The sequence below is a fragment of the Sphaerodactylus townsendi genome, linkage group LG02, assembly GCF_021028975.2.
Source record: "Sphaerodactylus townsendi isolate TG3544 linkage group LG02, MPM_Stown_v2.3, whole genome shotgun sequence".
Classification (NCBI taxonomy): domain Eukaryota; kingdom Metazoa; phylum Chordata; class Lepidosauria; order Squamata; family Sphaerodactylidae; genus Sphaerodactylus; species Sphaerodactylus townsendi.
This window is the reverse complement of record NC_059426.1, coordinates 98,938,088-98,953,861: the sequence shown is the minus strand read 5'-3', so window position 1 is coordinate 98,953,861 and position 15,774 is coordinate 98,938,088. Positions and strand designations below refer to the sequence as shown.

Here is a 15,774-nt window from a genome sequence, read left to right as displayed (position 1 = left end):
CTGAACTGATTGCAAAGGGCATTCCATTTTAAAGTTAGTGCATTTCCAAAAGATGTAGATAATTCTTAACTTTTCCTTGTAATTAAAACAAAATAGCATTTAGAAACATTACTTTGTCGTTGTTGTTGTTGTTTTCCAGAAGGTTAAGTAATTCACAGAAATCTTCCTGGTACACTTGAAAAATTAAAACATGTTTTAGTTCACAAATGTGGTCAAATTATATGACTGGTCCCTGATGAATCTAAACTATTCATCAACATTTTGTGATGAAATTCCTCCCTGGTGATACCTTTTTGGAGACAGAACATATAAATATGTGATTTGCAGCCAACAATGTGGTAAAGAAAAAGAATTTATGCGTGTATATATTTTATGACTTACGCTTAATTCCATATATAATGCACATACTCTTATATGCATGCACCCATGCTCACACATGCATACAAAGCACTCTTTTAGATTTCCCTGTGTATTCAAGAGAATGTTATTTAGTATGACAGGTAGGAAATCCCTATGAATAGCACTTGCTGTTGTTCCAGGATCCTAAATCAAAAACTGATAATCTACTTGGTAGAATAATTAGGAAGATCCTAGCAAGCACTACTGGCAGTGCTGTACATGAAGAGCCCTGACTTGGGGTATTTATTTATTTACTTCATTTATACACTGCCTTTCTTCTCATTGAAACTCAAAGCTACTTTCTTTCATATCTCTCTTTCATTTTGTTCACACAACAAACCTAACATATAGGTTAGACTAGAAATATGTGACAGGCCCAAGGTCACCCAGCAAACCTCCATGCAGTGAGGATTTGAACCTGGGCCTCTCAGCTGATAGTCCAACATTAGGATAAATCTATTGGTTTATATCTTGGGCAGTCCAATCCAGAAGGCTCCACCAGGAATGGCATTGCTATCATGTTGACATACTGCATCCAGAGTGTTTCCAGGTGGTACAGGAAGGCAGCAAAAAAAGGAGAAAACCCCAGCTGCCTGAAAGCCCTCCATAGCCCCAAATGGTTTTTCCCACAGTCTGAGGGCTACATCGGGGGCATTCCTGGACTGGAAGCCCAATGGAAGACAATGGTCAGTTCTACCTCCAGGAATGCCCCTAGACCACCCCAGCTGTACCAATGGCCAGTTTTAGGCTGTCACAAGTCTGAGGCCAGAGCCCACTTTTGGATTGAGCACCACTGAGCTGTGTGGTGCCTGCAGGCTGTCCTCTTTGCCCCCTCCACTGGTGCATTTGCCACTTGTGCTAAAGAGGTGGGTTGTGCTGCATTGGTGGAGCTCGCACCAATTTCCCAAGTCCCTTCATTGCCTCCCCCTCCCCGGGTTGGGTTGTAAGGCTATTATTTTGTTCCCAAATACTGAACATAAGGAAAAGGTAAGCAAAATAGCTTAATTGAATTGATTTTATAAAACTACCCCTTCCTGTATATTTTCATTTCATACAGCTTTCAAAGCCAGTTTTTGGAAATAAGGAGCAATATAGTATTTATTCTTTATGAGGAAAACAGTTGTAGAAAAAAAGGAAACATAACAGAAATATCCCTTAGCAAGCAAGCTCAAGGATTTATCTATATGAGCAGGGGCTTCCTAAACTCTTCAGTGGCTAAAGAAACTTGGCATATGCAAAGGACTTCTCTACTACCCATGCAGAAGGCTTCTTTCGAGCGCAAGAGGTTCTCTTGTCAATGCCTCAACCCATTTAAAGAAGATATATTATTAACTTTTCTTTTGTGTGACAAGGACTCAGAAAAAACCAAAATGATGGCAATCTTTTTAGCTGTAGTGATGACTCAAATAATCTCTATATTTGATTAACATTCTTTTGACACCCCAGTCAGCTGAACTAAAACTAAAATGATTTTTTTCTCATTTGAGAAGGGCCCCTTCCTCATGGGCCGATAAACCTGGGCTACAGACAGTTAAAAAAACTGTTTTGTGGGGAAACTTCACACCAATCCTACCCCTAAAGTGAGGCTGCCCTTCATTAAGCCCTCCAAAATGGTTGGGTTTTTTTAGAATTTCACTATCCACAATTCTTTTTAAAAACCCATACTGCAGCTGCTTGTGAGCAAACGACTGGGCAGGAGGCACTTTAATCGGCTGTGCTTTCCTGGTTTTTTCCAACAACAACAATCTTTATTAGCCATATAAAATAAGTTCTAGAACGTTACCAGACATTTGTGACGTACAAAGCAAGCATATGATCAAAACACAGACAGAGAAACTGTATCTAGCATTAGACGTTACTTAGAAAGTTCCGTCACTTGTAAAATAAATTTTGCTACTTTTTCCAAGAGCATGACGTCTGTATTGTTTAACAGAAGCTCCACAACAGAATTGTCACAGTCTCTCTCATGTTTGTCTAGGGCCAGCCAAGGAGAGAAATTCCTAATACCCACGTATCTCAGACAGTCGAGTATAATGTGAGCAAGAGTCTCCACTTGACACACTGGAGACATCTCTCTGTGATACACCTCTGTGATACACCTCTGAATATGCCAGCCACAGATGCAGGTGAAATGTTAGGAACAAGATCTACCAGACCACAACCACAGAGCCTGGAAAACCCACAACAACCAGTCTCTACTTGATTTTTACAGTGCGGACAGACCCAATCCTGGAGGGGGATAGATAAGTAGTGACCCTGTAATGGCAGATGGGAAAGTATTGCATCTGGCTGTTGTAATTGTTGGAAAAGAAGGACTTTACACTGTTTCCTGCCTCAATGACAGAGCGGGTTTTACTAGTAAGCCAGATGCTAGACAGGGACCTAGACTCTATCATGCTGGCACCTTTAGTCTATCATGCTGGCACTATTCTTTGATATTAGACTGATATTCTTGGGGAGTTCCTTCCTTCTGGTCTTACTCTCTTTCACTCACTCTCCATCTTGCTCTCCAAATATTTACAGCAACATGCATCCATCCCCATCCAGCTAGATTTGAACAGAATAGTGAACCTATCTATCTACCTTTCTACCAGAATGGAGTTCACTAATAAATACTCTTTTTATTACATCAGCCTCTCTACCTGTACATTTATTTTAGCTTCCCTCTACTTGGTTAAGCGGATCTGTGTATATAATGTTGTTATGCCAATAAAGGTTCTTTGTTTGTACTCTTTTTATTAGGTTAGAAACTACAAACGACTCCGACTTTTCTTTGTGCCTAAGCTCACTCGCATGTTTGGGATACACTCTGCTATGCTTAGCCTCTGCACACTCTGCTCATTGTGAAATGGTTAATCTCTATGAGGAGATTATCCAACAGGTTAGTGGGCCCAGGGTATGTGGCCTTGAAGCCCTGTGCTTTTCTTTTTTTCCTTTTGAATGTGAGTGTATACTAAAGAGTCTTTCTCGGAAGCATCCCTGTACTGTGCCGGGAACTGAGTGTTTTGGAGGCTTGGCACTAAAAAAGTTAACCTTTTTGTTTTCACGGAGAACTAGTCAGAGGTTTCTGCAGACAATTTGAATAGCTGCCTTTGTTCCAGCTGACACAATGGCTGAATATTTGGAAGGCAAACACTGGCCCTTTCTACATACGCGTGTAGCTAAACCTCCACCGGCATAATTTATGCCAGCGGAGGCTGGGGGGGTCGTTCACATGCTAGAGTGTAAGTTGCCGGCACTTCCCCCTCAGCCGGAGAGGTGGCTTCGTACGGAGCCACCTCCGGTCGCCCCCCCTCCACTCACCATCCCATCCAGTGTCACTCTGGAGGACTGCAGGGACCCACCCACGCTGCCCTGCAACCTCCAAAGGTTGGAGGGCAGCGTGGCCAGGTCTCTGGAGCCCTCCAGAGGGATGCTGCACAAGATGATGAGTGGAGCCAATGGGGGAAACAGTGTCTTCCCGGTGGTGCACTTCGCACCACACCAGCGGGAACATGCTGTTTTTCTAAAACCTCGCTCATTTTTTGTGGTCCCCGGGACGTTGTATATGGCCCGTGCGGAAAGGGCCTGTGTTTGCTGGTTTTGATGGCTAGTAATTTTGTGGAATGGCGCACCAGGATTCATTTCGCACTCCATGCTGAAAACTTGCTGAAAGTCACTGAAGAGGACATAACACCAGCAGTGAATAACTCATGGGAAAGACAAAACACCAAGGCACAAGCTATCATTATCCAGTCCCATGAGTAGTGACACTTTGTTGCATATCAGTAACTTAACAACTGCCAAAGTTATGTTTGAAAAACTAACCCTAATGCATGGAACTATGGGGTGGACGTATATCCACTCTCTGAAACGTAAGATATACAATTTGCATTATGAGGAAGGAACATGTTTTCTAGACCATTTGAATAAGCTACAGGATTGTTTTGTAAAATTGAAAAATTCAGGTGAGGAACAGACTGATGCCTCTAAAAGCTCCATGCTGTTTTTGACCCTCCCCCCAACTTTCAATTCAATAATTACAGAATTAGAGGCACAAACGGAATTGACTTATGATAAAATTATTAAGACTCTGATGATAGAAATAAGCAGGAGGGAGACTTTAGCAGCCAACCACAAAGGAGGTGAAGAAAGTTTTGCTTTTAAAACCTCATTCCATCCCAAAAGGGGAAGTTGGGAACAATGGAATCCCAGGGGCCCTAATTTGAATAAGAGCAGGATTGACTCGGTTACCAAGGCAACACAGTCCAGAGGAAGAGGTCACATGACAGTTGTCAGGGAGATGTCCTTTGATGTCCACCCAAAAAGGTTTTATGGTCATGCTGGCCCCAGCCCAAGTGCTCCCAAGCCAAATGTTTTCAAGGAAATCATATGTTTCAAATGTGTTCAGAACGGTTACAAGAGGGCAGAATGCAACAAAAGACAAAGGAGAAACGTTTTACAGCTGAAAGATTTTCAGAGAAAAGTTTGTTCAAAAATTAGAATTTCTATATAGTACAAACAATGCAAAAGTGTTTTGGTAGATAGCAGAGCCACCACCCATTTATGCAATAAATTAAGCTTTTATACTGAATTACATGATATTACAGCACAAAAGGTGCACATATAGAGATTATCCCTATTTGACAGCCACCAAGCAAGGCAATGGGATACTTTTTTGCAATTTGTCAGATGGTTCTATCAATGAGTTTCTTGTGCATAATGTGCTCTACTCACCAAAGTTGAATAATTCTCTGCTGTCTGTTTCAAAGCTAGAGAACCAAGTTTATGAACTTAATTTTAAGAATGGCAAATGCTTTATTACCAAGAATTATGAACTATATCTGGTAGTGTTTCAAACTAGCAGACTCTATAACATGAATGAACAAAATGATGATTTTGAATATGAATCTGGAGATGATGACCTTGATGAACTTGACCCTGAAACTGAAATTGAAACCAACCTTACAAAATCCTGAAAACACCAGAATTGTGCATATCTCTGGCACAGATGTTTAAACCATTGTAGCAATGAAACAATCCAGAAAATGAAACAGAAGGGACTCACTAATGATACTGATTTTGTGCCATGTTCAACTAATGATATTTGTGTTTCTTGTCTAGATGGTAAAGCAGTTAACACACCTTTTCTGAAGCAGAGTGAAAGAAGAACCAAGCACCCTTTGGAACTGGTTCACTCTGACATCTGTGGACCACTCCCAGAAACCACAGGAAAATTCAGGTACTTTTTAACTTTTACAGATGATTTTTTTTTAATATGTCGTTGTTTTCTTACTAAGAGAAAGATCTGAGATGCTGGACAGGTTCAAAGACTATGTGAGAATAGCAAGCAACAAGTTCCAGCATAATCTTCAAATCCTGAGAATAGATGGTGTGGGCAAACACATTTCAAAGGTGATGCAAGACTTCATGAGGAAGTAAGGAATCTTGCATCAAACCATAATTCCACACAATCCATCCCAAAATGGCATCTCAGAGAGGCAGAATCGTTCTCTTCTGGACATGGTAAGATGCATGCTTGTTGATTCACACCTCCCACAGAAATTCTGGGGAGAGAGCATCATGACAGCAACATATATACACAATAGAGTGTACACTAAAGCTACTGGCACTACACCACATGAACTTTGGCATGACCATAAGCCATCCATGGCACATCTGCAAGTTTTTGGATGTACTGCCTACACATACATTCCAAAAGAGAAACGAAATAAGCTATCACCAAGAGCTACAAAGGGAATCTTTGTGGGCTATTCAGCAAAGTCTAAAGGCTACAGAATTATGAATCCTGACACCTATGAGATCACTATCAGCATATCTGTCCACTTTGAGGAAAATGAGAGAACTATGTCTTCAGAGGGGGCATGCCATGATCTGACTGAGCTCCCTGATGACTGGCTCATATACCCTGTCATCAAAGATGTATAGAGAGATGACAGCAAAGATCCAGATGAAATTCCAGAAACCTCAGATGCTGCACCAATGTACCTGCCTGCTACAGAGGAGGAAGCCACAAGAGGTGATGTGACGTGATCGGCGCGCACAAACAGAGGTGTACCTCCCTCGAGGCTATCCTACCTTGCAAGAATGGCAACTCAAGAACCTACACCATGGGAAGATATATCCCACTTTCCCCCACAAAAGGGCCAAAAGTGAAAGCAAGCTGCTATAGATGAGATGAATGCACTAGAACAGAACGACACATGGACTTTAACAAAATTACCAAATGGACACAAAGCTATAGGCTGTAAATGGGTTTTTTAATTGAAGCATGACAATGACTGTGAGATTCAACACTACAAAGCTAGACTGGTAGCAAAAGGCTATTCCCAGAAATATGGAGAAGACTACGATGAAACATTTGCACCAATTGTCAAACATACAACAGTGAGAACTTTATTCAATATGGCTGCCAGCCAGAAAATGCATGTTGAACATCTTGATGTCAAGACTGCATTTCTACACAGTGAACTAGAAGAAGAAATCTACATGCAACAACTATCAGGATTCCAGACGAAAAGTAAAGAGAATCTTGTTTGAAAGCTGCTGAAGTCCATTTATGGTTTGAAACAAGCAGCCAGAGCATGGAACATGAAACTGAATGATATGTTACTTCAGGCAAACTTCCAGAGAAGTCAAGCTGACCCTTGCCTATATGTCAAGAACAGAAATGGAAAATGGACCTACATTTTAGCCTATGTTGATAATTTAATACTTGCCTATGAGAATCCAGATGACAGCAAAAAAAATACAACACCTGAACAAACACGTTGAAGTCAAACAACTTGGCAACATTGCTCACTACCTAGGAATTCAAATACAAACAGAGGAAGATGGCAGTTTCCTCATCAATCAAGAACAGAAGATTAAAGACCTGAGTCACTTGTTAAATCTGCAAACTGCATATCCAGCTCCTATACCAATGGAAATGAACTACGTGAAGCAAGAAGATAAAACAGAACTACTTTCTGAAAACACCAGATAAAGAGAAACTTTAGGCAAACTTTTGTACATTAGTACACTCACTAGACCAGATATTAGTATAGCAGTCGGTTTATTTTGCAGAAAGATTTATTTGCCCACAGTTAAATACTGGAATGCAATTAAGAGACTTGTTAGATACCTGAAGGGTAGTGCACACTTTAAACTGAAATTACCAGTCACTACTGATGCTACACTAAAAGCATGCTGATGCAGACTGGGGTGGAGACCTATCAGAGAGAAAATCCACCAGTGGTCAGATCATTTTCTTTGGAAATGGTCCCATTAGTTGGTCAAGTACCAAACAAGAAATAATAGCATAATCCACCACAGAAGCAGAATATGGATCTGCTGCACATGTTTGTCACGAGTTATTGTGGCTATGTCAACTGCTAAAAGATTTAGGCATAGACATATCACAACACATACCAGTGCACGAAGATAACCAAAGCTGCATTCAACTTTCAAAACAAGATGTGAAGAAATGCACCAAGCATATTGATGTGAAGTACCACATAGTGAGAAAGCTGCAAAAGGATGTCATCATTCAACTGATCTACTGTCATACCACTGAGTTGCTTGCAGATCTTCTCACTAAACCCCTACCCAAACCCTGCTTTGAGGAATTCAGAAACAAGATAAACCTGATCACTTGAGTCATGAAACATCAAGAGAGAGTGTTGGAAGAGAAGGACTTAACGCTGTTTCATGCCTCAACAAAAGAGGGGTTTTTTACTAGTAAGCCAGATGCTAGATAGGGAACTAGAGATTGTCACCTTTACTCTATCATGCTGGCACTATCCTTTGATGTTAAACTGATACCCTTAGAGAGTTCCTTCATTCCAGCCTCACTCTCTCTTACTCTCCATCTTGCTCTCCAACTACAGCACCATGTGCATAGAGAGGATGGATGCTCCATGTGCATAGAGAGGATGGATGCTCCATGCATCCATCCCCATCCAGCTAGATTATAATAGAATAGTGAACCTACCTATCCACCTTTCTATCCAGAATGGAGTTCACTAATAAATACTCTTTTTATTAGATTAGAAACTACCAACAACTCCGACTTTTCTTTGTGCCTAAGCTCACACACATGTTTGGGATACACTCCACTGTGCTTAGCCTCTGCACACTCTGCTGATTGAGAAACGGTTAATCTCTATGAGGAGATTATCCAACTGTAATAATCCACCTCTTTTGGGACTAACTTAATAAGATATTTAGCTGTATGCCCCTGTTTAGGTACTATTCTGACAGAAAGGGATGAGCATGATGTATTTGCTAGCCCCAATAAGATATGGTATTCCTGTTTTAAAAGTTTGCTTTTTAAGGTTTGGAATATCTCTTGTGTGAAAACATACACAGATCTTCAAATAATAAACCTAGAGATTAATTTTTTTATTTGAGTAATTGATACCATTCAGAGGCGAATAGGTCTGGGAGCACAGTATATATTAAAATGTGCTAGTCAGAGTTGAAATATAATTTAATCCAATACTTGAATGTATTCAGCCATGCTCTAGTTTCAAGTAGATTCTGGCCAGTTCCTAAGCATAGTACAGCGTGTGGCACAGAGTGGGGTAACCCAACTATTCTATAGAGGAAACCAGATTGTATTATTTCAACAGCATTGTTCCATGCAACTATCCATAAAAGAACTTCATAGAGAAGTTGTTGAACTACCTTAGAGTTAAAAATCTTTAGAGCTGCTGGGATATACCTTTCCCTTAGTATGAAATTTTTTTTACCACAGCTGACGCAGTATGATAACTTCCTGTTATAGCAGCGTCTCTATGCCTGGCCCAAGTGGCTTTATGATGGAAGGTTAGGGTTTTTTATTTCCTGCCTCACAGCTGCATAGCCACGCAGGATCACAGGGATGTCTTGTGGCATTGTGAAATGTCAGCATGGCTGTGGGGGTCCATTCGTGTCTGCCTGTAGCTACGCAGCAGAGAGAGATAAATAAAAAAGGTGCACCTCTAAGCGAAGGGATGACAGCAACCCGCATTGTTTCTGTGAGCTCCAGTCGCTGCCTGCATGGATGTATGTGAATGCAACAATGGGAGAGTGGGTTACTTTATCCCGCTTGCAACCTGCTCTACCTGTTCTGTGTGGAAGGGGCCAAGGGAAATCAAAGAAAGCAGCATAATATGTTTATTGTGTATTTATATTCCAATAAAGGTAACTTGAACTAATAAGTATTTACCTGCACAACGCCACCCATAAGTGATGCTGCTACAGCCATTGATGTGCATATTATACCAAATATTATACCTGAAAAAAACAGCCATTAGTTATCAACAGCTACTACTACAAATATCCAGGAATTATTCAGTTTAAAGGGGAAAAAGATGACTGAAAACATGATAGAGGTTTAAAAATTATGCATCAGGCAGAATGAATGAATAGAAATAACTGTTTCCCCTCTTCCAAAAATAGAACTCAGTGGTGTAGATTCAGGATGCACAAAATGAAATACTTTTTTACTCAATGAGTTGATTAAAATGTGGAATTCATTTCCAGAGGATGGAGCAATGACCACAAGCATAGGTGGCTTTAAAGGGAGATAAGATAAATTCAAAGGGGTTAGGTTTATCAGTGGTAACAAGTCATGATCAGTAAGGGAATCTCTCTCTCTCCAGAAGCAGTAAACCTCTGTTCACCACTGCCAGGAGCCAAGACTGGGAAACAACCTTGGCCTCTAAGCCCTATTGCTGATCCTCCAGAATAACTGATTGGCTTCTGTGTGAGACAGGGTGCTAGACTAGATGGACCAGTGGTCTGACCAAGTAAGTCTTTTCTTATGTCCTTATGTCCTTAAATTACTTTTATTCTTCTGAATAATTAAGTTAACTGGATACAGGGATTACACCAACATAACCTACTGGTTCAAAACTGAGGTTAATAAAACCTGCTAAATAGCAGTTGAAATGACAAAGTATTGCCAAGTGCCATTTCATTTTTTGTATACAGTAGTTTGTGAGGCTGTACAAAATATTGGCCAAGGCACACAGATTTACAGTAATCTGTAAAGTGTTCAATGAGTGTCATCTGTTACCATTGAGAAGTTCAAAAAGACATACATAATTTGCAACAGATTCCAGTTAGGTTCAATGGAAGTACAATTTTGCCAGTAGATTTCATTTTGGATTTTATAAATAAGAAAAACCAAATCTATCTACTGTACCTACATAAACCTTTGCTGACCCAAGTGTTCATTTTTTCAGATAGATTTGGTAAACCGTTCTTGATAAAATCTTCAAATGTTACAGTTGCCAAAGCATTTATGCTTGCTGCCACTGTGCTGTAAAAATAAACACAATCAATGTAAGAATATCTCTTTGGTCTGTATAGGTTCTCAAATGGGTTTCATTAATACAAAAAATACTGGGTGAAATATAAACTGCTATGCTAATTTACATAATTACCCAAAAGGGCTGATTCTGGCAGAATCATAGGCCCCTTCCGCACAGGTGGAATATGGCGCCCTGGGGATGGCAAAAACGCTGTTCCCAGGGAGCCATTCGCACAGGGGGCGCAGCAGCTGTGCCACTGCGCCGCCCTCGCTCCGCCCGACCGGCACGAAGCCGCCGTTTTCTGACCTCGCTTGGGAAGCGAGGTTTTCAGAAAACGGCGGCTTGGAGCTGCTGCCGTGCGACCAGCAGCAGCTCCAAGGCGCCCTCCCTCCCCCCCTCTTCATTGTTCACCTACCGTGTCTGTGGCCGTCCGGCGCATCGCCGAGGCCTGGGGACACACTCCCCTGCCCTGCAACGCTTGAGCAGGCACGCAGGGCAGGGGGGCATGTCCCCAGGCCTCGGCGACTCACCAGACAGCCACGGCCACGGCAGGTCGGCCGGGCGACGGCGCTCCGCGGCGCCGTCTTTCCGGCTGTTTCTGGGACCGTTCGTGCAAACGGTCCCAGGGGGGTTGGGTCGGCGTGGAATACGTCGACCCAAGCTCGATCGTCGCTGTGCGGAAACGGCCATAGTTTCAGTGAGTGGTGGAATCACTGGGATACTTAGAACACATTTCATACAGCTTTCAAAGCCAGTTGTTCGAAACAAATTCATAAAGATGGGTAGGTTCATATGGAAGTAGGCAGTCCTTCAGGAATGCTAGTCTTAGGCCCCTTCCGCACACGCAAAATAATGCATTTTCAAACCACTTTCACAACTGTTTGCAAGTAGATTTTGCTATTCCGCACAGCTTCAAAGAGCACTGAAAGCAGTTTGAAAGTGCATTATTTTGCATGTGCAGAATGAGCCTTAAACTTTATAGATTTGGAAGGTCAGTACCAGCACTTGGAATTGAGCCTGAAGTAAACTGGAAGCCAGTGTTATTGGAATAAGACTGAAGTGGTATTTTCCCTAAGACCTTGGGGAGTGTTTGGAAAAGTCAAATTAAAAAAAACCTTTTAAAGTTATTGGTATTTTGGGGATTTTTTTCTTCTAAAAGAAATGGTGCCAGCTTAAAAGGCCAAAAGCAGAGCCTGGATCATGCCAACTTTTTTGCATAATTTTACAGCCCCATCCAAACAGGACGTAATGGGCCATGACTAATGCAGTGCCACCCCGCCACTTTCATAGACGCTGCCCGGCAGCATGGGGAGGCTCACAAAGAGAAAAAAGCCTCCTCCTTACCAAAAAGCCTCCATAAACCTCAGCAGGCTTTCAGTGGCTGAAGGCTTAAGTATGCTTCATTTTGTATCAACAGTCATCAAGGGAAGCTACACGTAAATGCATTGCACTAATCAAATGTTGCCAAGGCATGCATCGTAGTGGCAAGATCTTTCCAGGGTAGAAAGGGTCAAATTTGGATCATGAGCTGAAGCGTCTCAAAGGCACCCCTACAAACTGCTGCCACCTGTTTATCAACAGGAGGCCTGGGTCCAGGACAACCCCTAACCTACAAACTTGCTTCTGAAGGGAAAGTGTAACCCCATCCAGAACAGCAGATATCCCAGTTCCTGAATCAAATCTTCCACCCACCAGTAGCACTTCCATTTTGCCAGGATTAAGTTTTAGTTTGTTAGCCCTTATCCATCTCAAAACTCCAGCATCTGTTCATGGTTTTTAAAACCTCCCTCGGATCTGCTGAGATATGGGAACATCTATCTTCCAGAGCTCACCATAGGGTTTTTGCCAGAATGAATATAGAAAGTCAAAGCACTACATTTTGTTGCAGGGATAGCAGGGGAAAAATGATGCAGCATTTTTCAAAAGTAGAATTCCTATCAGACCATTAAGTTATCCTGTAATTTTGTTTGGTTTTTCTCCAGTAAAGCCAGTTTAGCAGAGGATGCTAAAGCCAACCTAATTATGCACAGACCTTAGTGTTCCACTGAATGCACATGCAACAAATAATCCTGGAAGTCCAGGGGCTGAGGAAAAGATGATCATGACAAAATATGGCATTAGCTGTGGAAGAAAGAAAGAAAGAAAGAAAGAAAGAAAGAAAGAAAGATTAAGACAGTTGCCTCAGCTAATGGAACTTTAATATGCCCATATGGGTGGGTCCTTAATAATCTGAAATAAAAAGTTGAACTAAACACACAAGGAATAGCCTGCCTGATTCTGTTCTGTTAATTCCCCTGTATAAAAGAGGATGTTTCTGTGAAAGGCCTCAAACTAAGACCCTCAAACAAATCCTTTAAACAGAGCCAGTATGGGTTCCAGAATTTTGAGGGCCCTGGGCAGGTACCTTCTCAGCTTGGGTGAAGTGGGATTGTTTATAGAAAATTCTCTTAGTCTGCCTCTTCTTCTTGGGTGTTTCATACAAGATTATAAGGATGATGCTATGGAGGTTGTGGGCAGGGACGTAGGTTCTTGGGTTCAACCCCCACATTGCATGTCCGAATCCCCCCCCCCACCCCGTTTGTGGGTTTTTGCATTTTAAAGTGGTTTTTTTGTTTTTGGCCTGCATTTTTAAGGCTAACAGCACCAAAATTTCAGGCTATTGTCGGGTGACATTCCTGATGATCCCAGCCAAGTTTGGTGAAGTTTTGTTCAGGGGGTCCAAAGTTATGGACCCCCAAAAGGGGTGCCCCATCCCCCATTGTTACCCTTTTGAGGGTCCATATCTTTGGGCCTCCTAAATCAAACTTCACTAAACATAGGTGGTATCATCAGTATAGTCTGCTGCTGATACCACCCAGGTTTGGTGAAGGTTGGTTCAGGGGGTCCAAAGTTACGAATTCCCTAAGGGTGTGCCTCCATCCCCCATTGTTTCCAATGGGAGCTAATAGGAGATGGACTCCATTGAGAGTCAATAACTTTGGACCCCCTCAAACAAACTTCACCAAACCTGGGTGGTATCATCAGGAGAGTCTCCTAAAGATACCCTGAAAGTTTGTTGCTGCTAGCTTAACAATTGCACTCCTGACAGCAGGCATCCCCCAAATTTCCCCAGATTCTCTTTTTAAATCCACCCCCTTTGGCATGGATTTAAAGTGAGAATCTGAGGTCCCCAGTTCAAACGTTGAAAGTGATGCTGTTTCAGGGTGGGGGAGAATCCACCCCAAAACACCACCACTTTCAATGTTATTTTTACTGGGGACCCCAGATTCTCCCTTTAAAATGGATTTAAAAGGAGAATCTGGGCTCCCTAATTTAAACACCGTTGAAAATGATGCTGTTTGGGGGTGGATTCCAGCTTCACAGCAGTCGCCCATAGTGGGGGGGGGGGGGTTTGCGCAAACCTCAGATTTTGCACTGGGCTCCATTTTCCCTAGCTACCCCCTGCCTGGAGGGGAGAGAGAAGGGACTGCCCGCTGCCATCCTGGTGGGGGGTGGTGGCAGATCACAGGGGTCTGCCATCCCTTGCCTCAAGAGCTGCTTTTTATAAGCACTGAGGCCATGGACGTGGCTTGGGGAGGCGTGGCCACACTCCCAGGGGTGAGTGGGGGCGTGGCCTTGCCCCTGAACCCCCCCATAAAAAATCTATACCTACGTCACTGGTTGTGGGAACTGTTCTTTATAAGGATGTTTTGAAAGTATCCTTATTTAGCATTCTCTAGAACTGGCCCTTGCCAGTGTTTGTATGGAAATTAAAAATCACTGTATCTGAGTGATAGTGTGATACAGTTCTGGCTGACCTAGAATTGCCCAAAGGAAGCCCTGAATCAGAGAAGAAAAACATAGAAACTGAGAATCTTTAGTACCTTCACTTTAAAATGGAGCAGTGTGAAATAGCTTTGGTGCTGTTTTCAATTTTTTCAATGATCAAGATAAAAAATTAATGGATGTCATATTTGTCTACAGCAGCTATTGCTGTACTATGTGCCACTTTCCTATAGTACTGATCCTTGTACCCAGAAACTATAGGAGAGCTGCCCAATTTGCACTCATGTCCTGCATTTCACACTTTTGTCCACCCAGCATTGAGTATCAATAGACATATTAAACTGATAAATGTAATGTGACCTCTGATCTCTATTAATGTATTTGGGAATGCACATCCAGACTCTCTGGATGCTGTATTTGCATATGAGCAGTCTTTTCATGAGACCCATAATTTCTTTCCTGTTGTGGCATTGTTGTGGCATTGTTCAAACAATAAACCAGCTGTTTACATGTTAATATCTGTTTATCTACCTGATCAGGTGCTGAAATAAAACCAGCAGTCCAAGGATCACAGTTTCTAAAGTGGGAAAACATCACCAAACCAGAAAAGACTGCACATACCAGGATGACCCACAATCCTACTAAATTAAGATATAGAGCACTAGAAAGAGAAAGAGAAAAAGATGTTGTTCAGGAATAATGTAATGTATTCAACAATACATTCTTTTATTTCAGAGGCTGTTTTCAAGTTTCATCACAAAAGTTGCTAAAGTCCATTGTGAAAGAGTAGCTCCACACTTCTTGCTGAAATTGTGTTTCTCCCAAGTCCATTCATATTAATATTGATGTTTTCCAAAGGGAACAGAAAAGTCCTTGTCTGCAAGAGAAAGTAACTTCCACTCATGCAAGAGATAATCTGCAGTTTTTGCTGATTTCTCACTGAAGCTGCATCATCCTATACTGTACCCCCCCACACACACCCCGAAGGTTCCCAAGGGTCTCCTGACCTTCAAGAGGAAATTTTGGATAACACAAGAAGCTGAAAAAGATAAAGATAAGCAGAAAATACACATTATGTGAGTAGAGCTCCACTAACCACTCTCTGGATCCAATACACAGTGTTAGTTTGGATGTAATATTTGGAAAAATGATTTGAGGATCATAGACTAAGGGCTTTTTCCATACACATGGCCTACCCCTGATTTTACATGTTGTTGATCTCAGAGGCTTCAAACTGTATACCACAATGTTTGTTCACACACCTCCCTTTGTAATGTTGTTTCTTATGTTCAGTATTTACTTTCATCAGTTTCACCTTGTCCACATTGGA

General features: G+C 41.9%; 1 protein-coding gene across 2 annotated transcripts in view; it reads right to left on the bottom strand.

Annotated features, from left to right (window-relative positions):
- The window catches only part of SLC5A12 (solute carrier family 5 member 12), a 49,545-nt gene that overhangs the window by 9,959 nt on the left and 23,812 nt on the right, over positions 1-15,774 (bottom strand). For both annotated transcript variants that reach the window (XM_048486773.1, XM_048486775.1), the window contains 4 exons: positions 14,976-15,105; positions 12,712-12,800; positions 10,575-10,687; positions 9,590-9,657 (listed from right to left, as the gene is read on the bottom strand). In XM_048486773.1, coding sequence (XP_048342730.1) covers positions 9,590-9,657; positions 10,575-10,687; positions 12,712-12,800; positions 14,976-15,105 — 400 coding nt within the window. The remainder of the gene's footprint in view (positions 1-9,589; positions 9,658-10,574; positions 10,688-12,711; positions 12,801-14,975; positions 15,106-15,774) is intronic.